Raw genomic sequence first — 25,507 nt, 5'->3', positions numbered from 1 at the left:
TATTTCATATTATTGCACTTCCATCATAATGCACATACCCCACCATATGCAACATAACACATGTACAAAGAGTTACTTAAGGTATGATGAAAAAATATTAATGATAACACACGTAATTGCTCATAATTAAAGTGTGGGGAATTTAACCCCTCGAACCACCACCTTAAATCAAAGAGCCAGGCCTCAGGTCGCACTGCCCCGCACCCCAACGCGTTTCGCCGGAGCTTCGTCCGGAGGTGCAGGGGCAGTGAAGACCGGTTCTACAAATACCTTGTCCCTAATGTGCCTTCAGCAGTGATGGCGCACGCCGTCCAGTCACTTCCGCATTCAGTGACGCGGCCGGCGTCCCGGAAGTCCATCCCACGCATGCGCATGGGACCGGGCAACCATTGGACGCCGGGCACGAAACAGAAGGGGGCCGTAACCTGGACACCGCGCGCGCGTTCGCTGAGCACAGAGGATCCGGATGCCATTTTAAGTATGGGCAAGCAACAGGGCAGGCGCTCGTAGTGTAGATTAATATATACAGGATCTTGCTATGTTTTAACCAGCACTTAATGCATGACAACCACACCACAAGTAATGTTTGACGGATATAATACATAGCAGCCATAACGTAAGTTATGTTTAACATAAATATGCTTCATTACTGTAAATCTCAGTATATTATTCGCTCTCCAGGCCCTCCAGATTTGATCCACAACAGCAAATTCGGATTATTGTAGGTTGGGAACCAGTAATTCAATTCTACAAAAATACAAAATTAAAAACAGTTAAAAACAGAGATTAAAAACACTCGGGCTGAGGTATGCAGTACAGTATTGGCCTAACATCCACAAAAGTCGTGAACTACCTGTATTTCAAAAAGGGCCTAAAGCTCACCGTATCATTGAGCCCTTTAGGTTTAATCGTATCTAAGATGGTGATCCAGCGGATTTCCTTCTGAGCCAAGTTATTTTTAAGATCACCCCCTCTTGCTCCAAGATGAACTTTATCAATTCCCCTAAATTTTAACAATCTCCAGTTGCAGTTATGCTTTTCTCTAAAATGTTTAGGGATATTCTTCAACATGTCAATATCTTCATCTTTCTTAAGCTTGGCAGCGCCCTTAATATCCCGAATGTGCTCCAAGATCCTAGTCCTGAATTCCCTTGACGTCAAACCGACGTATATCAGGCCACAGGGGCAAACTGCCCAATAAACAATGCCCGAGGACCGACAATTTATAAAATGTAGAATTTTATATGTCTTTGTTCTTGAAGAATCATAAAATTCAAAACTCCTCTCCACCTGCGTACAAGCACTACAGTCCCCACATGAATAACACCCCCATCTGGGGCCTCTATCAACACCAAGAAAATATTTCTGAGGAGATGGTATGTAGTGGCTTCGCACTATTAGGTCCCTAATCGTTTTAGAGCGCTTCGGGGTAATAGCTGGTCTGGGGGTCAGTACTGTAGCCAAATCACCATCGGACAACAAAATAGGCCAGTACTTCTCCAAGATGGTTGACATTTCCCGCCATTGAGCATGGTAAGGAGTTATATATCTCACCTTGTTGTCCTGCCCTCTTTGCGTTGGTCTCAAAAGTTGTTCTCTCGTGCTTTTTTGTGCCCGTAGGTATCCATCCTCTATCACTTCCGTTCTATAGTGACGAGAGTGAAAACGTTTTTTTAGATCAGATGCTTGCACTTCAAACAGTTCATTAGAGGAGCATATACGTTTAGCCCTCATAAACTGACCTGTTGGAATGGCCCTAATCGTTTGTGCTGGGTGAGAAGACTTCGCGCTCAACAGTGCATTTACAGCGGTTTCTTTACGGTGAATATCAGTTGTTAAATTCCCATTATCATCCTTGGAGATCCTGACATCAAGATAGTCGATACTTGTATTACTGAAAACATAAGTAAATTTTATGTTATCCTCATTGTTATTTAAATTCTCCATGAACCTCTCCAAATGGTGGACCCCCCCCTCCCAAATAAAAAATACATCATCTATAAACCTTAACCATAGATGGACTGTACCAGAAAATTCAGATGAAAATTGGATGGACCGCTCCCACCAACCCAGGAAAAGGTTTGCAAAAGAGGGCGCACAAGACGCCCCCATTGCAGTACCCCTCTCCTGGAGGTAGTAGCGGTCCTTGAACAAAAAATAGTTATGTGTTAAAACAAATCTGAGTAATTGCAAAAGGAGGTCCACCATTTGGTTGTCCATGTTAGAGGATCTCAAATAGAATTCAACTGCCGAGATACCTGCCTCATGTGCTATTGATGTATATAATGACTGTACGTCAGCCGTTACCATCAGCATATTTTCACCCATCCTGATGTCATATATCCTGTTAAGAAACTCAGTTGAGTCCCGGATATGCGATGGCAACGTGCTGACAAAGGGCTTAAGGTAATGGTCCAGGAACTGGCACACAGGCTCACATAAGCTCCTATTGCCTGACACTATCGGTCTCCCAGGTGGTTGTAGGGGGTCCTTGTGAATTTTGGGAAGGAAATAGATAGTGGGAGTGACCGGTAGTTCTAGTAAAAGGCCTTCTGCCACAGATTTAGGAATGACATTATTATCAACAGCTGTTAATATAATCTCCTCTAATTCCTTCTGAAATTTATAGGTAGGATTTGTATCCATTCGACTGTAACACAATTTATTATTAAGCTGTTTAAAAGCTTCCTTCTCATAGGCCTCAGTGGTGTTTGTGGTTACCAGTGTGTGTGTTGTGCAGTGTGTGTGTGGCGGTGTGTGTGTTTTTGGGGGGAGGTGTGCACCCCCCATCGTGCTCCATCCCCCATGCTGCACACCCCCCATCGTGCTCCATCCCCCATGCTGCGCACCCCCCATCCTGCTCCATCCCCCATGCTGCGCACCCCCATCGTGCTCCATCCCCCATGCTGCGCACTCCCCATCGCGCTCTATCCCCCATGCTGTGCACTCCCCATCGTGCTCTATCCCCCATGCTGCGCATTCCCCATCGTGCTCCATCCCCCATGCTGCGCACTCCCAAACGTGCTCCATCCCCCATGCTGTGCACTCCCCATCGTGCTCTATCCCCCATGCTGCGCATTCCCCATCGTGCTCCATCCCCCATGCTGCGCACTCCCAAACGTGCTCCATCCCCCATGCTGCGCACTCCCCATCGTGCTCCATTCCCCATGCTGTGCACCCCCCATCGTGCTCCATCCCCCATGCTGCGCACTCCCCATCGTGCTCCATCCCCCATGCTGCGCACCCCCCATCGTGCTCCATCCCCCATGCTGCGCACTCCCCATCGTGCTCCATCCCCCATGCTACGCACCCCCCATCGTGCTCCATCCCCCATTCTGTGCACCCCCCATCGTGCTCCACAGTCACACATCAGACGGTATACACGCACACATCTGATCGCATACACTCACACCCCACTTCTGCCTGTGCCCTCCGGAGGGCGGTCCCAGCAGCTGTGCTGCACACAGTGCTCCTCTGCCTTCTGCCGACACGCACACATCCGATCGCATACACGCACACATCCGATCGCATACACGCACACATCTGATCGCATACACGCACGCATCTGATCGCATACACGCACACATCCGATCGCATACACGCACACACCCGATCGCATACACGCACACACCCGATCGCATACACGCGCACACCCGATCGCATACACGCGCACACCCGATCGCATACACGCACACACCCGATCGCATACACGCACACACACATTGACGATATTGCACATACGAGCTCACACTCACAACATCCGGAGATACCACATGCTTCCGGCCATGTGATCCTCCGGCAGGTCCTGGAAGGTCACTGCACACACAGTATCGCCGCCGAGAAGCAAGCAATATCACTGGATGTTGTGAGTGTGTGGATGCGATCTGATGTGTGTGTGTGTGAGGTGTGTGTGTGAGAGTGAGTGTGATCTGATGTGTGTGTGTGAGGTGTGTGTGTGAGAGTGAGTGTGATCTGATGTGTGTGTGTCTGTTCTTATGTGTGTGCGTGTGTGTGTGTTCCGCCGCTGCAGGACCTTGATGCGCTCACCTGGGAGCCGGTGTACGCTGGTAACCATGCTACACAATATTACCCGATGTGTACCATGGTTACCAGCGTACCCCGCCCCCCGCACGCACGGGAGCCCACACCAGCGTACGCTGGCAACCCCAGCAATGCGAGGGTATGTGTCGGCTGGGTTGCCGGCGTATGCTGGTGTGGGCTCCCGGGGGTACAGCACTCACCTGGGAGTTGGGGCTCCGTGTAGGTTCGGGGAATGCGTGCGGGGGGCGGGGCCAGAGCGAGCGTGCAATGCGTGAGGGGGGCGGGGCGTGGCCGAGTTGCCAATGCGTGCAGGGGGCCGGGGGCAAGAGTCCAATACGTGTGGGGGGCGGAGCCTGGCCGAGCGGCCAATCCATGCGGGGGGCGGAGCCGAGGCGAGCGGCCAATGAGACGCTTGTCGCGGTAACGTCAGAATTTTGGAGCAAGACAGACAGACAGACAGAATAAGACAATTATATATATAGATAGGAATAGATCCCTCTGTGTGTAATGACTCTATATAATATATAGGAATAGATCCCTCTGTGTGTAATGACTCTATATAATATATAGGAATAGATCCCTCTGTGTGTAATGACTCTATATAATGTATAGGAATAGATCCCTCTGTATGTAATGACTCTATATAATATATAGGAATAGATCCCTCCGTGTGTAATGACTCTATATAATATATAGGAATAGATCCCTCTGTATGTAATGACTCTATATAATATATAGGAATAGATCCCTCTGTGTGTAATGACTCTATATAATATATAGGAATAGATCCCTCTGTATGTAATGACTCTATATAATATATAGGAATAGATCCCTCTGTGTGTAATGACTCTATAATATATAGGAATAGATCCTTCTGTGTGTAATGACTCTATATAATATATAGGAATAGATCCCTCTGTGTGTAATGACTCTATATAATATATAGGAATAGATCCCTCTGTGTGTAATGACTCTATATAATATATAGGAATAGATCCCTCTGTATGTAATGACTCTATATAATATATAGGAATAGATCCCTCTGTGTGTAATGACTCTATATAATATGTGTTTCCCTTTTTGTATTGAATTACTGAAATTAACTTTTGAGGATATTCTAATTCTATTGAGATGCACTTGTACATGCACCAATCTGTGTATACTGTGACCCTTTATATTTGTCCTTTGAAATAAATTAGGTTATATTTGGTGTTTTACAATATATGTAACCAACTACTATTTTTAGAGGACCATTCACATATATGAATCAGTTTTTGTAAGGTAGCTTTGTAGACTATTTATGTCCATCCTTACAGTGGGATTTGCCTTTTCCTCCTAAACCTCTTTCTATGCATTTTATAGATGTTTTTATGTTTTTATATCATTAAAGTGTTATATTTTTAAGCTAAGGTCCCTTCTTGACCAGTGTCTCTAGAATCGGAGGTGGCCTGGTCTCCAATTCTTGTCTTGTGGTTCTCCACTTGTTTATCTACAAAATTTTATGAATTTTAAGAAAATTTTATTTGTTTTTTTTTTTTCCTCCCAGAAGCGCCAGTTTTTCTCAAGCCACGCGGTCTTCCTTTTTCATGCGTAGTGACACAGCCGTCCAGAAGTTGGCTCAGGGCTATGGACACTGCATGAATGGAGTGAGTGGTCAGGTCCACGGTTTCTACAGTTTACCGAAGCCGAGACGTCTGAGCTCGGAGTTGAGGGACAGCGCTTACGATCTCCCCAGGAGCTTTGGCTCAGACACTCCAACCAAGTCCAGCCTTACCGCACTAGAATCTGACAATGAGGATGTTTACACCTACAAGACCCCGAACAACGCGCTATGTAAAGAGTTTGGTGAACTCTCCACGGACTCGTACGACCTTCCCGGGACTCCTCTTTCAGTTTATCAAATACCAAGGACCTTTACATTGGATAAGAATCATAATGCGTTGGGATTAGCTTCCAATGACTTCCAGAATGCTCCTCCACCAAGACCCCCGAAACCGGGTCATTCAGAAACTCGCTGGGGAAGTCCTCAGCCAAATAACGGGGACAACATAGGAGTTGTTACTGTCAACATTCCAAGGAGGAACACATTGCCGGCCATGGAAAACAGACGACATCGAGGTAAGGTTTTCCCGCTAATTACTATAATACTGCTCCTATGTACAAGAATATAACTACTATAATACTGCCCCTATGTACAAGAATATAACTACTATAATACTGCCCCTATGTACAAGAATATAACTACTATAATACTGCCCCTATGTACAAGAATATAACTACTATAATACTGCTCCCTATGTACAAGAATATAACTACTATAATACTGCCCCCTATGTATAAGAATATAACTACTATAATACTGCCACCTATGTACAAGAATATAACTACTATAATACTGCCCCTATGTACAAGAATATAACTACTATAATACTGCCCCCTATGTATAAGAATCTAACTACTATAATACTGCTCCTATGTACAAGAATATAACTACTATAATACTGCCCCCTATGTACAAGAATATAACTACTATAATACTGCCCGTATATACAAGAATATAACTGCTATAATACTGCTCCTATATACAAGAATATAACTACAATAATACTGCTCCTATGTACAAGAATATAACTACTATAATACTGTCCCTATGTACAAGAATATAACTACTATAATACTGCCCCCTATATACAAGAATATAACTACTATAATACTGCTCCTATATACAAGAATATAACTACAATAATACTGCTCCTATGTACAATAATATAACTACTATAATACTGCCCCCTATGTGCAAGAATATAACTACTATAATACTGCTGTACAAGAATATAACTACTATAATACTGCTCCTATGTACAAGAATATAACTACTATAATACTGCCCCTATGTGCAAGAATATAACTACAATAATACTGCTCCTATGTACAAGAATATAACTACTATAATACTGCCCCCTATGTACAAGAATATAACTACAATAATACTGCTGTACAAGAATATAACTATTATAATACTGCCCCTATGTACAAGAATATAACTAGTATAATACTGCCCTCTATGTACAAGAATATAACTACTATAATACTGCTCCTATGTACAAGAATATAACTAGTATAATACTGCCCCTATGTACAAGAATATAACTAGTATAATACTGCTCCTATGTACAAGAATATAACTACTATAATACTGCTCCTATGTACAAGAATATAACTACTATAATACTGCTCCTATGTACAAGAATATAACTAGTATAATACTGCCCCTATGTACAAGAATATAACTACTATAATACTGCCCCCTATGTACAAGAATATAACTACTATAATACTGCCCCTATGTACAAGAATATAACTACTATAATACTGCTCCTATGTACAAGAATATAACTACTATAATACTGTCCCTATATACAAGAATATAACTACTATAATACTGCTCCTGTGTACAAGAATATAACTACTATAATACTGCCCCTATGCACAAGAATATAACTACTATAATACTGCCCCCTATGTACAAGAATATTAATAATGTTGTGGAGAAACGCCCTCTGTTTGGGGCAGTGTATTAGCGCGAGCATGGGGTGCAGCTTTATATCTTGTTTTTTGTTTGCAGCCTCGTCCTGTGAAGCCTATGACTATCCTCATCTTGGAGATTTCAGCACGGAGCAGTCGGTGGAGTCAATCAATGATGGGTTCAATTCCTACCTTGTGAGTAAATGGCTGTATTGTCTTTTTCCATTGATTTTAAAGTAATTTTCAGGACAAAACACTGTTATTAACCGCTTCCCGTCACAGCTTTGGCTCTTCACATCCTAATGGATGTGCCAGTTTCCATTAGGATGATAAAAAGCCAGTAAATCCGGCCTAACACTCCCGTCTCCTTGCTTGCAGACATGCAGTACAGGGGAAGACATGCAGTACAGGGGAATGCGAGCCGTCAGTGCTTTGCTGCGGCTCAGGTAACTCCTTACATGCAGTGATCACTATTGACTGTGGCATTTAAGGGGTTTAATAGAGGGAGATGGCTCCCTCATTGCCTTCACCGGTTCCCCGCAGCCGAAGGCCGAACACTGACATAACGGGTTGTAATAAATTAAAGTATAGTAAATTCAGGAAAGTTTCATGATTTAACACGTGATTAGACATTAAGGTCAAATTTGGCCTGGTCCTTAAAAGGTTAATGTCAGAGCTTCCAATGATGGTGTCATAGGGGTGAATGATGTAGAACCTGGCTGCCTTTAGTCACCACTAGAGGGAGCTCAAAAGTTTACTGCATACAGTAATGCAGTGAGCTCCCTCTAGTGGTAACTGCAGGAAGCTTGAATTTCATCATTTCATTTTCTATGCAGGGTTTCTGGAGCTCTGTATTAGAAAAATGGCTATAAATATGCTGGCCACGTATGTACTGAGCTTGGTTTCGATTCTGAGTTTTTGGATACTTTATGGGCTTGGATCTCAATTACTGCATAATCTGTTCTTCAGCAAACAAAAGAATCCATGACGAGGTCAGAAAGTGCCGACTCTGAAGACAACTACGTTCCCATGAACCCCGGCTCGGCATCCCAGTTCAACTCTGAGAAACTGAACGACAATGCCCAGAGCGTGTATATTCCCATGAGCCCCGGCCCAAACCACTTTGATTTCATGGGGTTCTCTTCTGCCACCCTTCCTGCTCGCAAAGGAAGTACAGCCTCCCTGTGCCAGCGGCCGACCAGAGTCAGTGACATCCAGCCTCCGCCGGTCAATCGCAACCTGAAGCCAGATCGGAAAGGTAGGCCTCTCTATAGTGTGACACGGGTTATCAGGGGTCTTCTGTTACGTACTTCAGATATGAGTGCCATCGGTAGGGGTCTGCCCATCCTCCCTTCCTCTCGCTCTCCCTCCCTCCCTTTTTCTCGCTTGCCCTCCCTCCCTTCCTCTCGCTCGTCCTCCCTCCCTTCCTCTCGCTTGTCCTCGCTGTTGCCCACTGGCCCTCACTCTTCCTGTCCCTGTCTTGCCGGAACCCACCCTCACTCCCTCTCAGTCTGTCTCGCCAGCCCTCCCTTCCTCTTGCCTCTGTCTTGCCGGGCCGCCCTTCCTCTCGCCCTCTGTCTCGCCGGCCCGCCTTCCTCTCTCCCTCTGTCTCACCGGCCCGCCCTTCCTCTGTCTCGTGTCTCGCCGGCCCGCCCTTCCTCTCGCCCTCTGTGTCACCGGCCCGCCCTTCCTCTCGCCCTCTGTGTCACCGGCCCGCCCTTCCTCTCTCCCTCTGTCTCGCCGCCCGCCCTTCCTCTCGCCCTCTGTCTCGCCGGCCCGCCCTTCCTCTCACCCTCTGTCTCACCGGCCCGCCCTTCCTCTGTCTCGTGTCTCGCCGGTCCGCCCTTCCTCTCGCCCTCTGTGTCACAGGCTCGCCCTCTGTCTCGCTGGCCTGCCTCCTTCTCACCTTCTGTCTCACTGGACCACCCTTCCTCTCGCCCTCTGTCTCGCCGGCCCGCCTTCCTCTCGCCCTCTGTCTCGCCGGCCCGCCCTTCCTCTCACCCTCTGTCTCGCCGGCCCGCCCTTCCTCTCTCCCTCTGTCTCACCGGCCCACCCTTCTTCTGTCTCGTGTCTCGCCGGCCCGCCCTTCCTCTCGCCCTCTGTCTCACCGGCCCGCCCTTCCTCTCGCCCTCTGTCTCGCCGGCCCGCCCTTCCTCTCGCCCTCTGTCTCAACCGGCCCGCCCTTCCTCTGTCTCGTGTCTCGCCGGCCCGCCCTTCCTCTCGCCCTCTGTGTCACCGGCCCGCCCCCTGTCTCGCTGGCCTGCCTCCTTCTCACCTTCTGTCTCGCTGCCCGCCCTTCCTCTCACCCTCTGTCTCGCCGGCCCGCCCTTCTTCTCGCCCTCTGTCTCACCGGCCCGGCCTTCCTCTGTCTCGTGTTTCGCCTTCCGTCTCGCTGGCCCGTCCTCCCTCTCGCCCTTTGTCTCGCCGGCCCGCCCTTCCTCTCGTCTTCTGTCTCTCCGGCCTGCCCTTCCTCTGTCTCGTGTCTCGCCGACCCGTCCTCCTTCTCGCCCTTTGTCTTGCCGGCCCGTCCTCCTTCTCGCCCTTTGTCTTGCCGGCCCGTCCTCCCTCTCGCCCTCTGTCTCGCTGGTCCTTCCCCACCTCTGTGTCTTGCCGGCCCACCCTCCCTCTGTCATTAGACCGGGAATCTCTGCTTTCAATGTTTATTTGTTACTTTTATTATTTTTTTTACCCACAATTTCCTACTCCACAGCCAAGCCGACCCCTCTGGACCTGCGGGGGACCACCATAATTGATGAACTTCCTTTCAAGTCTCCAGTCACGAAATCATGGTGCAGACAGACGTGAGTAGAGCAGCCACTGACTGTAATAAGTGTATACCCGTCCAATAATCCGGCATCAGAAGAATATTATCCGGCGCATTTTGTTAGTTATTGCGACCTATAATTCTCTTCCAGGCATTCACTGAAATCCGGCTCTTCTCAATACTGCCGCCCGGTGTCCACACAGAGTATTACCAGCACCAGCTCCGGGGACAGCGAGAAAACTACGTCGCCATGGTAGGTGGGCAGTCTGAGCGCACAGTGGGTCTGGGAAACTTTGGGGATCTAAAATTCATCCTTACTAGGTGAGATGTGTATATGTCATATCAGAGTAATAGTGGAGGTCGCCAAAGCTGGTGACCAACTTTCCCATGGCTGGTGACCCTGGTGACCACCCCCCCCATGGCTGGTGACCCCCTTTCCCTTGGCTGGCGACCCTGGTGACCACCGCCCCAGTGACTGGTGACCCCCTTTCCCATGGCTGTGACCCTAGTGACCACCCCCCATATGGCTGGTGACTCCCTTTCTCATGGCTGGCAGCCCTAGGGATCCCCTTTCCCATGGCTGGCGACCCTAGTGACCACTCTTCCCCCCCCCCCTCCCATGGCTGGTGACCCCCTTTACCTTGGCGGGTAGCCCTGGTGACCCCCTTTCCCATGGCTGACGACCCTAGTGACCCCCCCCCATGGCTGGTGACCCCCTCTCCCATGGCTGGTGACCCTAGTGACCCCCTTTGCCATGGCTGGCAGCCCTGGTGATCCCCTTTCCCATGGCTGGCAACCCTAGTGACCCCCCCCATGGCTGGTGACCCCCTTTCCCATGGCTGGCGACCCTAGTCACCACCCCCCCTATGGCTGGTGACCCCCTTTCCCATGGCTGGTGACCCCCTTTCCCACGGCTGTTGACCCTAGTCACCACCCCCCCTATGGCTGGTGACCCCCTTTCCCATGGCTGGTGACCCCCTTTCCCATGGCTGGCGACCCTAGTCACCACCCCCCCTATGGCTGGTGACCCCCTTTCCCATGGCTGGTGACCCTAGTGACCACCTCCCCTATGGCTGGTGACCCCCTTTCCCATGGCTGGCGACCCTAGTGACCACCTCCCCTATGGCTGGTGACCCCCTTTCCCATGCCTAGCAGCCCTGGTGACCCCCTTTCCCATGGCTGGCGACCCTAGTGACCACCTCCCCTATGGCTGGTGACCCCCTTTCCCATACCTAGCAGCCCTGGTGACCCCCTTTCCCATCTCTGGCGGCCACGATGCCTCTCCCATGGCATGTGACCCTTGGTGTTCCCATTACAGGTTTGGGCCCACCAGCTTTAAATCATACCTCAGTACTGGGAAGTGGGCAGGAAGTGGTTAAGATGAAGGCTATAAATCCGCGTTCTCTATTAAAGCATCAGAATTATTGAATTTTTTTCGCCTTTTAAGCAAAATCCAGTGTCTGCCTCTCCGGGAGCGAGCGGTACCAACAGTCCGGCCCAGAAGAAGAGCACCGGGAGCGTGGATTATCTGGCGCTGGACTTTCAGCCGGTGTCACCAACCCCCCACAGAAAGGTAACGCCAATTATACAAAGCCTCCAAGGGTGATTTATGGCTGATCAGTCAAGATAATGCTGGTATGGCGATTTGACATGCAGGAACCCGGGAAAGATGGGTGACTGCTATGTCATCACAGCTGTCTCTAGGGTTTCCTCCCCACTCTCCTACAATTATGAAAGCCTAACTGGTCTATATCTGTGCAATAATGGAGGAGGGTGTACACCACTGTAGGAGTATACAGGTTTACCATTCAGGGACCTGGGAAAGCTGAGTGACAACCATTATTAGAGCTCTCCTAGGGGTTTTGTCGCCTTTGTAGAAAACTGCATCAGTCTAGATGTGTGCAAAAAGAAGGGTCGGTCATACACCACTGCGTTAATACACATTTGCCATTCAGGGTTTTGGGAAAGATGGATGTGACTGTCAATAATGCTTCCTCTGGGTTTGTCTCCCTGACTTTCTAGAGTCATGATGGACAAATCTATCCATATTTATTTGGAAAAGTATAAGGGAAGGCAACTTTGTGCATATTTGCCACTCTGGGGCTTAGGAAAGCTGAGTGACAATCAATATGGGTGTAAATATAGTTTGTTTTTCCGCTTTTCTTAACTTCTGACTATTCGATCTATCAACTGTGCAATAAGGAATAGGGGAAACTACACTGCATCGATAGATTATTCATTCAGGAGCCCAGAAAAGCTGGATCATCTCCAATGATATTCTTATAACTATCTCCCTTTTTTTTCTATGTATCTGCATTAAAAAGTGTGATAAGATAAGAAAGCATACATCACTTCATAGACACATACCATTCAGAACTGCAGGAAAGCTGGGTGGCCGCCTATATGGCCCTATTTGCAGCACTCCAGGGTTTTCACTCTGTCCTAGAAAGTTGGTCTGTCAGGATGTGTTCAATAAGGGCAAAGTAATACACGACTATTTAATACAGGTTTGCCATTCAGGACTTTGGGAAAGCTGGGTGACCACCAATGTGGCTGTTATTGATTGGAGTGATCTCCCAGATTTTCTATAGTCCTGGATGACAACTCTGCACGTGAAAGAGGGATACGGGTTTAATCTGCCATTCAGGGGCTTGGGAAAGCTGAGTAATCACCTTTTAGAATACTAGAAACTCAGAAAAACTACAGGATTGTTTCTCAACCCATGATTCAGCTCATACAATATTTTCTAAATTTCTAGTATTCTAAAAGGTGATTACTCAGCTTTCCCAAGCTCCTGAATGAGAGATTGCACGTGAAAGAGGCATACATGCTTAATCTGTCATTCAGGAGCTTGGGAAAGCTGAGTAATCACTTTTTAGAATACTTGAAACTTATAAAATATTGGATGAGCTGAATCATGGGCTGAGAGGGATAATCCTGTAGTTTTTTTAAGATTTTAGTATTGTAAAAGGTGATTACTCAGCTTTCCCAAGCTCCCGAATGACAGATTAAACATGTATGCCTCTTTCACGTGCAGACAGGTCATTAAGAACTAAAGAAAATCTGGGAGACAACCCCAGAGAGAGCATCAATCACAGCTATATTGATGGTCACTCAGCTTTCCTAAAGTCCTGAATGGCAAATATGTATTAATGCAGTGGTGTGGCCTCTGTCCTTACGGCGCACATCCAGACAGACTACAGGATTATCTCTAAGCCTGTTATTCAGCTCATCCAATGCTATCTGGATGTGCGTCATAAGGACAGATGCTACACCACTGCAATAATACAAATTTGCCATTCAGAGCTTTAGGAAAGCTGAGTGACCATCAATATAGCTGTGATTAATGATCCCTCTGGGGTGGTCTCCCACATTTTCTATAGTCCTGACTCACATCTCTGCACGTGAAAGAGGTATACATGTTTAATCTACCATTCAGGAGCTTGGGAAAGCTGAGTAATCACCTTTTTATAATACTAGAAACTTAGAAATCATTGGTTGAGCTGAATCACAGGCTGATAGATAATCCTGTAATCAGAATCATCCGAAAAACCATATTTAACAATATAATGGAAAACTCCTATGTGAATACACCTCAGAAAAAAATGGAGTCAAAATCCATATTGATCAGAAATAATTTTATTAGACAAATATAAAAATATACATATAAAAACACCAAATAGTATGTATAACCAATTGGGGGAGTATGAAGAGCAGAAAGGAATTGTGAACAAAACCTTGAGGGCACAGTACGGATGGGGTATAAAGTATGGATCAGGAAAAATATATAAATATATCAAAAGGTTGTTGTACTGGAACTGGTTAAATGTGCATCAGCAATAAAATAGTTATAATAAATATTAATATTGCACAAAACCCAATAGAACACAATTAGTAGTGATAAGGCCTGTAGTAACTACCCACGGCCACTAAGGGGCAGTTAAGTACCACAAAAATGTGAATAGATTAAAGAGATGTAAGGATCCAACTTACCCATGTTATCCTGCCTCAGGAATGTAAACAATTACCGGCCCCGACGCTCGTTTCGCGTTGGGCTTCCTCGGTGGGCCATACAGCACTGTGCAAAGTCAGCTATATGTACCCTATACCCCTGTGGAAATAATCGCAGTAACGAGCGCATGCGTGCCGCAACCTGGAATTCCGCGTTTCTCACATCCGGCCTCACGATGATGCGGGGGGTTCAGGGAAAGTTCCCTGGTGACGTCACTATGCACCACCCACAACATCTATAGAGACCTTCAGCGACGAGCAGACAAACAGGTAGTGGCGCGCACGCCCAGAAAGCAAGCACCACGATCACCAGAGAAAGCAGCAAGAAATTATTTACAGTGAGTGAAATACTCTATAGTCCTGAATGACATCTCTGCACGTGAAAGAGGTATACAGGTTTAATCTGCCATTCAGGAGCTTGGGAAAGCTGAGTTGAGTAGTCACCTATCATAATGCTAGAAACTTACAAAGCATTGGTGGGGCTGAATCACAGGTTGATAGATTATCCAGTAGTGTGCCCTAAGGACAGAGGCCACACTACTGGATTTGCCATTCAGGACTTTAGGAAAGCTGAGTGATCATCAATATTGCTGGAGTTAATGCTCCCTCTGGGGTTGTCTCCCAGATTTTCTTTAGTCCTGACTGACGCATCTGTGTACAATAAAGGAGGGGCACGCCTTTAGTCTGCCATTCACTGGCTCGGGAAAGCTGGGTGATAGTGATATTCTTTCCTGTTTCTGTCACCCGCAGCCCTCCACGTCTTCTGTCACATCTGATGAAAAGGTGGACTATGTACAAGTGGACAAAGAGAAGACGCAGGCGCTGCAAAACACAATGCAGGAGTGGACGGACGTGCGCCAGTCTTCGGAGCCCGCCAAGAGCGCCAAGCCGTGACAGCGCCACCCGGTGGACATTGACAAGTGCTGACAGGCTGGAGCCTCTGCGCTGCGGCTGACCGCCATGCTGCTTGTACTGTCTTTTACAATAGCGGAAAACCGGCGCTGTGGGAGGAGTTCTCTATCATGCAAATCCCCCCCCCCCGCGCGCTGGCGTCTTTACCTCTTTAAGGGGCCGCGATACTTTCTAGGTTACTATAATCGATGCTTCACGTAGCACTGAGTATTACATTGACTGTAAAAGTGCACCGGTCCCACCCTGGCCGCCATATTGACCGTTCTCGAGCTCGTCAGACGTAGTCTAATGTATAGAGACGGGCTTCCTTCACAGTGGGGGAGGGGGCTGATTATCGTACACACTAATGCATATAAATTACATACAAAATCTCTTTTTTTTTAAATTTTATGTAGCTGTGCCTTTAAATCACCACAAAGCATCTCTTTCTTTTGCAGCAATGGTGGACATAGTGCCCAGAGTCACGGCAAACAGTCTTGTCAGGTGTTATTCTCTAGTCCCTTCCAAAGCAGCATTCGAAATGTTGCTGCCCGCCATTTAGAGTCTATACGTACCTGACGGCTGCGCAACTGTTGCATTGTGGGAGCCGAACGTGGTCGGGCGCGGATCTGGCAGGGGCATGGAACACGGGGACTTGGCAAAAAATCTAAACGCAGCTTTGGATGTGAATAGAGCATGAATGGCGCCTAAGTTTGTGCCCTCCCAAAAATTTCGCAACATGACGGGTGAATTTTACAAATTTAGTTTTTCTTTTTTTTTTTAAAAAAAATATACCTTTTTAATTTGCCTTGTGATGACGTCACTTTTTGCACAGCAATATTTTAATAGGGCTTTTGACAAAGCAATTCCTCTAGACTGTTACCCAAAATGCGCCGAGTCCTCCCTGGTGTAAAATGTGCGCGTGTTGTGTGTCATTATCATCACTGTTCTAGATATTTTTGCAAACTGTTGCTACAGTATCCAAATAAAAAACAAAAGTGCCCTGTACCCTATCCAACTAATCAATGGAACCTGACCAGTGGAAGAAAAACAAAAGCCTATTGTGGTTAATGGCTCCATCTCCACCCTTCCAACCTTGGTGGGGAAAGGGGGTGAATTGGAGACTGTCAGCAAGGACTAGGACAGTCTGGAGGACAAATTCTGGCTTTTTCCGATGGTAGAGGTTACCAAAAATGCAGTGTAAAGAAGTTATTTGCTCCGCCCCCGAGGACCGGGTTGCTCTTCATGGGCGGGAACAAGCTACTTGTTGCCTTGAGGAAGATATTGACAAAGATGCTTTGCAGATTAACCAAGGTTGATTCACTCCACCCCTGAAGACTGAATCATGGTCGGCGTGGATCACATCTTTGGCTAACCTGCAAATCATCTTAGTTACCCGCTTCCTCGGGGGCAGAGTAAATCTCCTAAACTGTAGAAAAGGCATAACTTGAAGCTCCTAATACTGTTATTCATAATATTGGTGTCAGTACGTGACAGATGAGCTTTCGGGCCCATCACTCCCAATAGGAAGGCCTCTATGCGGCTGTTACCTCTGCACTCCCCATAGCAGGGCCCGATGCGGCTGTTACCTCTGCACTCCCCATAGCAGGGCTCCGATGCGGCAGTAACCGCTGTACTCATCATAGCGGAGTCCTTGGTGTGGCTGTAACCTCTGCACTTTTATAGCGGGGCCCTGGTGTGGCTGTCACTGCTGCATTCCCTAAAGCAGGGCTCCAGTGTGGCTGTAACCTCTGCACGCCCCAGTGCGGCTGTAACCTCTGCACTCCCCATAGCAGGGCCCGGTGCAACTGTTAACACTGCACTCCTCATAGCGGGCCCAGGTGTGGCTGTTATTGCTGCACTCCCCATAGTAGGGCCCTGGTGCGGCTGTAACCTCTGCTCTCCCCATAGCAGGCCCTGGTGCGGCTGTAACCTCTGCTCTCCCCATAGCGGGCCCTGGTGCACCTGTAACCTCTGCTCTCCCCATAGCGGGCCCTGGTGCACCTGTAACCTCTGCTCTCCCCATAGTGGGACCTGGTGCACCTGTAACCTCTGCTCTCCCCATAGCGGGCCCTGGTGCACCTGTAACCTCTGCTCTCCCCATAGTGGGCCCTGGTGCGGCTGTTACCTCTGCACTCCCCATAGCGGGCCCTGGTGCGGCTGTTACCTCTGCACTCCCAATAGCGGGCCCTGATGCAGCTGTAACCTCTGCACTCCCCATAGCGGGGCCTCGATGCGGCTGTTGCCTCTGCACTACCCATACTGGGCCCCGATGCGGCTGTAAACTCTGCACTTTCCATTGCAGGGCCCTTGTGCGGCTGTTACCTCTGCACTCTCCATATCGGGCCCGTTGAGGCTGTAACCTCTGCACTCCCCATAGCGGGCCCTGGTGCGGCTGTAACCTCTGCACTCCCCATAGCGGGCCCTGGTGCAGCTGTAACCTCTGCACTCCCCATAGCGGGCCCTGGTGCAGCTGTAACCTCTGCACTCCCCATAGCGGGCCCTGGTGCAGCTGTAACCTCTGCACTCCCCATAGCGGGCCCTGGTACAGCTGTAACCTCTGCTCTCCCCATAGCGGGCCCTGGTGCAGCTGTTACCTCTGCACTCCCCATAACGGGCCCTGGTGCAGCTGTAACCTCTGCACTCCCCATAGCGGGCCCTGGTGCAGCTGTAACCTCTGCTCTCCCCATAGCGGGCCCTGGTGTAGCTGTAACCTCTGCACTCCCCATAGCGGGCCCTGGTGCAGCTGTATCCTCTGCTCTCCCCATAGCGGGCCCTGGTGCAGCTGTTACCTCTGCACTCCCCATAGCGGGCCCTGGTGCAGCTGTTACCTCTGCACTCCCCATAACTGGCCCTGTTGCGGCTGTTACCTCTGCACTCCCCATAGCGGGCCCTGGTGCAGCTGTAACCTCTGCACTCCCCATAGCGGGCCATGGTGCGGCTGTAACCTCTGCTCTCCCCATAGCGGGCCCTGGTGCGGCTGTTACCTCTGCACTCCCCATAACGGGCCCTGTTGCGGCTGTTACCTCTGCACTCCCCATAACGGACCCTGTTGCGGCTGTTACCTCTGCACTCCCCATAGCGGGCCCTGGTGCGGCTGTAACCTCTGCTCTCCCCATAACAGGCCCTTTTGCGGCTGTTACCTCTGCACTCTCCATAACGGGCCCTGGTGCGGCTGTTACCTCTGCACTCCCCATAACGGGCCCTGGTGCAGCTGTAACCTCTGCACTCCCCATAGCGGGCCCTGGTGCAGCTGTAACCTCTGCACTCCCCAAATTTCTGACTAATGACTCTTTCTATAAGTAGCAAAACACTGTGATTGCGAAAACTTTACTACCACAAATTTAATTTTGTTTTCTTTTTTTTGTGTGTGTGAAGGTTCTTCTGGCTCGAGCTCTTCATTTCTAGGGCTAATAGTTTTCTGCATTTGTTCAGATCAATTTTTTAGCATTTTTTTATATTGTGTTTTTTTACACTGTTTTATTGTATTTGTTGTTTTAATTTTAAGTATATATGATCACTGTGGAATTGAAGGATACGGTCTTGTTTAGCACTTCTTTTTTTTTATAAAAGTACCTGGCCGCCCTTAGTTGTCTGTGTAGTGTTGGACTAATTAGGGGGAAAAAAACACTACATGTTTTTGAGGGTTTTTCAGCTTTTTACAAGGGTGGGGGTTTTTTTTTTTATTTTTTAATCTGAAGCAAAAAAAAAAACAATCAGTATTAATTACAGTATATTTTTCAGCTTTTTCTATGAAGCCTGCGGTTCTGAGGGTTCATTTACATGGCAGAGCTTCATGCGTTCACCTGTGCCACCAAATGGTGCACACATACCGCAGCGTGGTTCAGGGGCTATTGCTTGGTCTCCTTTTGGTCCAGTATAAACACATCACATATGTGATATATAATGTTGGCTAACATATATAATGTTGACTAACATTGAAGGGGGAGTATTTTTTTTTTATTTATTTATTTTATTATATACTTGCGCTTTATAATTGTAGTAATATCACCAATTAGATTTTTTAAAAAATAAAAATAATTTTTTTTTGTCCGAAAAACATGTTAAGACAGTAAGTTTTCAAATTAATAATTGTACAAATAAAATGTACGAAGCTGAAATACCGCTGCTCTCTACACCATGTAGTGGCCACTCTCGGTACTGCACCTCCCATTGAAATGAACCGCCTCCACAAAGTGGATGCAGCTGTGACGTTCCAGTTCGGACACTGGGTACTTCTAGCAGCCAGGGGTCCAAATAGCTGATCAATAGGACCCCATCGATCTCCTATTGGATAGATTATTAATTTCTTATTTCTTAACCCAGTTCCCCCATAACCTATAGATTTTTATATATATATATATAATATATATATAATATATATATATATATATATATATATATATATATATATATATATATATATAATATTATATAATATATATATATATATATATATATATTTATTTATTATATATATATATATATAGATAGATAGATAGATAGATAGATAGATAGATAGATAGATAGATAGATAGATATATCATTTTTTTAATTTATTTTTATTAAGATACATTTCCTCCATTTCTTTTGCGTTCTAATCAAATTTAGTTTCAAAATGTAATAATGGTAAATTCATTAGGGGGAAAAAAAAAAAGACCAAAAGGTCAGGACTGAAAAAAGAGTTTCCGGGTACCTTCTAATATATATTCAAAATTGACGCATTTTAAAAAATGTATCAAATTTAATTTAAAAATTTGAATCATTTTGAATTCATTACAAAAAATTTCCCTAAAGTCAGGACTGAAGAAAAAAAAAAAAGTTTCAGGTACCTGCCAATATATTCAAATTTGACACTTAAAAACAAAAAGGAATAATAATTTTAAAATTCCAAAAAGTTGAAAACAAAAAAGGTTAAAAAAAAAAATATATATATTACTTTGCAATTGTAAACTACGTACTGATGATGTTTCTGGCTTTTATAAGCTTAGGCTGGTGAAGCAACTTGCCCTTATTTTTATTTTATTTTTTAAAGATTATTATAAGCCTTAGTATTAAAAATAGATCAAATGAAGGCACCCCCCCCCCCTTCCCTCAAAAAAAAACAAAAAGAAACCTGGGGATCCATTATTTAACGGCTGCATTATCTTTCCTATGCTGTGCTTTTATATCACAGAAGGTGTAAGCCGTGTGGTGGGCGAAATTCTACACAATACATTATAGAAACTTTTGATATTCGTATTGTAACAGCAACACAGAGTATTTCAGGAGAGCTTTTGAGTGAGGCAGTGACCGGTCCAGTCCTGATGATGTGAGGACTGGAATTGTAAGAGGATGGGAATGGAAATAACAAGTCAGAGCGGGCCCAGTGGAAAGTAAATGAAAGGGGTGGGAGTGTCTCAGCAGCACAGAGTATTTCAGGAGATTAAATGAGTCATGATCATGTTAGTATATATTTTTACAGGTACCCAGTCATGATGTGTGAAAAAATACATCACAACTGTTAGGGATAGATTCTGCTTATCTTGTATCCACTTATGTGATGATAACATTATGAAAGAGGAAAATAAAGCTAATTGGTTGATCACCATAGCCCTGCCCCCGAGGAGCACATGCATGTAACATATCAAAATCTTTATACCACACTGGTATTTTTCAAACACACAGCTCCAATTTTTTTCATTCATAAACTGTGTTTCTAAAACCTATGACTATCTTGGGGGGGTGAAGGGTTGGGGGGGTCACATAAGTCTTGATATTCCATTTCTGACCTATAAAATAAACCCCAGTCCTCATTTTTTAGATACAGGCGTGGACACTGATCAGTATAGTAATCTCCTGGACACACGGGAATCGCCCACATTGACGTTTTCCAATACCCCTCACCCACCTTCCCTTTGTTACAACATGGAATGTATATCTCGTATTACCAGATCTGTGTTACTAATTTACAAGTCATCGTGAAGTAACCACGTAAATTATTAATTTATTCATTTTTATTTTTTTTAATAGTTCTTGTCCTTTTATTTATACTCCCTAGATAGACATTTGTCGTTTTTAACATTAGAATTCATGTTTAGGATTTTATTTCTGATGTCGTCAATAAACCTGGTACATATTAAATACCTTTTTCGTGTCCAGAGTCTCGATTTTAAAATGTTTTCATCACGTCTTTTACCAAAAATAACTCTACTGGAGTGGAAAATATTGTCTGCTGGCAGTGGCCACAAGGGGGAGCACAGAAGCTGCCTGAGTACTGGATGGACATCGAACTCAATAGTAAACCTGTATATGGTGAGCTCCCTCTAGTGGTGGTTGAAGGAAAATATATGGTTCGTTCAACTGTATCAGGAGAAAACTTCACTCCAATCACTATTAAGAAATAAATCTAAACAGAATAAAGAATTTTTGCTGATGAGCTTTAAAAGACAGAAACATGACTCTGGTTAACATAGACCTGAATTATATTCCACATGGTTCGGAATATAATGCTATTTTTTTCCCCTGGTGTAAATGCCGCTGTTCTCAGGAATTCGGCGCCATTTTTCTTTTGTTTCTGCGCCTCTCCATTCCGGAGATATAGCTCTCTGTATTTAAATCTAGTTGTTAGTCAAGTGGGCGTGGTCCTCAACTCTTCGGAGTGTGTCTTATTGAGGACCACGCCCACTTGTTTAAAAAAAAGATCAGATTTATATAAATGGAAGAAGTGGCCATATCTCAGAAATGGAGAGGCGCAGAAACAAAAGAAAGACTGCGCCGGATTCAGGAGATCAGAGGCAATTTACACCAGGAAAAAGATATATTTATGGCAAGTGACCGGTAAAGACCAACCGCAAGGCTGATATGGGCCCTGAGAGCGGGGGGTAGCGCAGTGCCGAATTAACTTTTTTCGGATATCCTCAGGTGGCGGATACAGGTGAATATAATGGCGGAGCAGGGAGCCGTCCGCTGTGCTTCTGAGTTGTTAAGTGACATTACTACACCATCAGTGCAAAACCTGAGTCTATGTACAGCGCATCCTAGGAATGGGGAGAGGTGTACCCAAATCAGGGCGGTTCTATCCACTAATATCACCTCACCTTGTTTCAGGCATCCTCAGTGATGAAAAGGGCAGAGCAGGACCAGAGCCCATACTAAGCTATACAGTGTGTCCATGTGGCACCCCTGAGGCTTCCGTCGCCACAGGAACATTGCACCCCATCCAGCGGTGTGATGTCCCATCCTGGGTAAGGAAAGGAGTGAACGCCGGTCCATAGGCAAATCTGCACTACACCCATTGTTAGGTACATACAGGGACCAGGGACAGTGACAGCAACCCTCCCATGCTGCATGCTGGGAGGGGCCGCAAGACCCATCCCTGCTCCCATAGGGTGGGAGCTAAGCAACTGGGTGGGTGGGTGGGAGGAGCCAGCCGAGTGTAGAGTAGTTACAGGAAGGTCAAGAGAGAGAGTGGCAGTTTACCTCAGGGAGGAGGGGAGTGAGAAAGTCTGCGGGAGGCAGAGAAGGGAGAAGTGAGAGTCTGCAGAGAGAGCTGAAAGGAAAGAGCTCTAGTCAGTCAGGAGCAAGAAGAAGAAAGCGACGCTTCCTGGTGAAGACCCTGGGACCCAGTAGGTCCAGGTGACACCAGGTAGAGAAAAGAATGGATTCCAGGGCCACAGATAGCTTTCAGGCTGGTGGCCTGTTCCACAGGAACATCGGTGGAGGGATCAAGCTGCACACAGGGGACGGTCCCTAGAAACTGGAGGAAGAGAAGTCAACTCCAAAAGTAAAAACTGAGGCCCAGGGAAGTTGCAAACTCCCCGGGCCACAGCCCACAGCAGAACCTCTGGAAAGGGGGTAAAACTACCGACAGGCAAGCCCCTGGCCCGGAGGCTGTAGTGGAGGCCGAGCCAGGTTCAGCCAACAAGGGCAAGGCTTAAGGAGTCAGCTGAAGAAAAGAGACACAATAGAGGGGTGTACCGGCTTTTACCCCCATAGCTACCCAGGATCGGCGGAGGTCCCTGACAGTGGGTCTCAGCAGTCCAGAGGCACCAGTTTGCACCTACCAGGAACTGTAAGTAAACACCTTGAAACTGCACCCCCTGGTGTTGTCTCCGTTATTTCACTGCATAGACTTCTATCACTACATCGACACTTACAAGCACCAAGTGTTGCCCCGGGGCACCGCTCCACCTGTGGGGAGCAGAACCATCCAAGCTGCCATTCCACCAGCCCTGGAGGCCTCATACAGCAGCGGCGGCTTAATAGCCGCAAACCACAGGTGGCGTCACGAATACAAACTTTAATCACCCCCAAATCACCAGCCATATTAATTGACCCCACCAGGGTACGGAGTCGGGCCCAGCCACCACTGAAGACCCCCGGACTAGTCTGGCCCGGCACCGGGTGTCCCATAGCCCTGGGGTGGGCGAGTCATCCACCCATATCCTGTCCACATCCATTAACTTGGAAACGGCGGCAGCTATAGGCATAGAAGTGGTGTCTAGGTATAGTAAAGTAGCCATGCGCTACGCAATGAAACCACCTATGGCGAGATAGAACAAGATAGAGGAAAAAAGTGAATTACAAAGTTGTAGGGCATCATCAATTCAATACGAATCGACACCTTGCATACAGAAATGCTATGATTAGAACGTGTAAAACTCACAAGGCTGCGGACGTGAAGCGATACCTCATGGAGACCTTCCTACAAGTCATTGGGTATGGTGGCTGTGTGGAGTGGCCTCCGCTCACCTGACTTGACCCCATTGGACTTCTTTCTGTGAGGTCACATCAAACAGCAGGTGTATGTGACCCCTCCACCAACATTGCAGGACCTACCACGATGTATCACAGATGCTTGTGCAAACGTGTCACCTACCATATTGCACAACGTGCAGCAAGATACAGTATGCTGTGCAGAGCCCAGATGTGCATTGCAGCTGACGGAGGACACTGAGCATCAAAGTTAAATGAGCGCCGTATGCGTGACCAGCATTCAATGTTTTGGGGGGGGTCATGGATTTCATATCATTGCATTTCTGTATGCAAGGTGTCGATTCGTATTGCCCTACAACTTTGCAATTCACTTTTTTTCTCTCTCGTTCTGTTTTCGAGATAAAAATGCTAACTCCGTTGTTTTCCACCAGGTGGCGCTATAGGTGGTTTCATTGTGTAGCGCATGGATACTTTACTATACCTAGACAACACTTCTATGCCTATAGCTGCCGCCGTTCTCAAATTAATGGCGTTGGACAGGATATGGGTGGACACACTGTATAAACTACATGCGACAGCCAAAAACCTAAGGATTATGTTCATTTTTGTTTGACTTTTAAATGGCCACCATGTGAACATGCTCCTATACACCGCAGTATAACAACATATGCTCCGACTCATTTCTTTGCTTTTGCTGTAGTTTGTACAAACAGGGGCCAAGCACGTCATCTATATATTATTATTATTATTTATTATTATAGCGCCATTTATTCCATGGCGCTTTACAAGTGAAAGAGGGTATACATACAACAATCATTAACAGTACAAGACAGACTGGTACAGGAGGAGAGAGGACCCTGCCCGCGAGGGCTCACAGTCCACAGGGAATGGGTGATGGTACAATAGGTGAGGATAGAGCTGGTTGCGCAGTGGTCTACTGGACTGAGGGTTAATGTAGGTTGTAGGCTTTTTGAGAGAGATGGGTCTTGAGGTTCCTCTTGAAGCTTTCCACGGTAGTGGAGAGTCTGATGTGCTGAGGTAGAGCGTTCCAGAGTATGGGGGAGGCACGGGAGAAATCTTGTACGCGATTGTGGGAAGAGGAGAGAAGAGAGGAGCAGAGAAGGAGATCTTGTGAGGATCTGAGGTTGCGTGCAGGTAGGTACTGGGAGACTAGGTCACAGATGTAAGGAGGAGACAGGTTGTGGATGGCTTTGTATGTCATGGTTAATGTTTTGAACTGGAGTCGTTGGGTGATGGGAAGCCAGTGAAGGGATTGGCAGAGTGGCGAGGCTGGGGAGTAGCGAGGGGAGAGGTGGATTAGGCGGGCCGCAGAGTTTAGGATAGATTGGAGGGGTGCAAGAGTGTTGGAAGGGAGGCCAGAGAGCAGGAGGTTGCAGTAGTCGAGGCGGGAGATGATGAGGGTATGCACTAATGTTTTTGCAGATTCTTGGTTAAGGAAAGCACGGATCCGGGAGATATTTTTGAGTTGTAATCGGCATGAGGTGAAGAGGGCTTGGATGTGTGGCTTGAAGGATAGAGCAGAGTCGAGGGTTACTCCAAGGCAACGAGCTTGTGAGA

The 25,507-nt window shown here is 46.8% G+C and overlaps 1 protein-coding gene across 1 annotated transcript in view; it reads left to right on the top strand.

Moving 5' to 3' along the window:
- Positions 1–17,477, top strand: part of GAB2 (GRB2 associated binding protein 2) — a 206,664-nt gene extending 189,187 nt beyond the window's left edge. The window contains exons 4-10 of the mRNA XM_075337513.1: positions 5,588–6,159; positions 7,667–7,761; positions 8,536–8,824; positions 10,277–10,367; positions 10,482–10,583; positions 11,778–11,903; positions 15,092–17,477. Coding sequence (XP_075193628.1) covers positions 5,588–6,159; positions 7,667–7,761; positions 8,536–8,824; positions 10,277–10,367; positions 10,482–10,583; positions 11,778–11,903; positions 15,092–15,296 — 1,480 coding nt within the window. The 3' untranslated portion in view covers positions 15,297–17,477. The remainder of the gene's footprint in view (positions 1–5,587; positions 6,160–7,666; positions 7,762–8,535; positions 8,825–10,276; positions 10,368–10,481; positions 10,584–11,777; positions 11,904–15,091) is intronic.
- The last annotated feature ends 8,030 nt before the right edge of the window (positions 17,478–25,507 follow it).

This window comes from Anomaloglossus baeobatrachus, chromosome 2 (assembly GCF_048569485.1).
Source record: "Anomaloglossus baeobatrachus isolate aAnoBae1 chromosome 2, aAnoBae1.hap1, whole genome shotgun sequence".
Taxonomy (NCBI): Eukaryota; Metazoa; Chordata; class Amphibia; order Anura; family Aromobatidae; genus Anomaloglossus; species Anomaloglossus baeobatrachus.
Note: the sequence above shows the minus strand (reverse complement) of the source record. Positions and strands in the feature narration are given on the sequence as shown.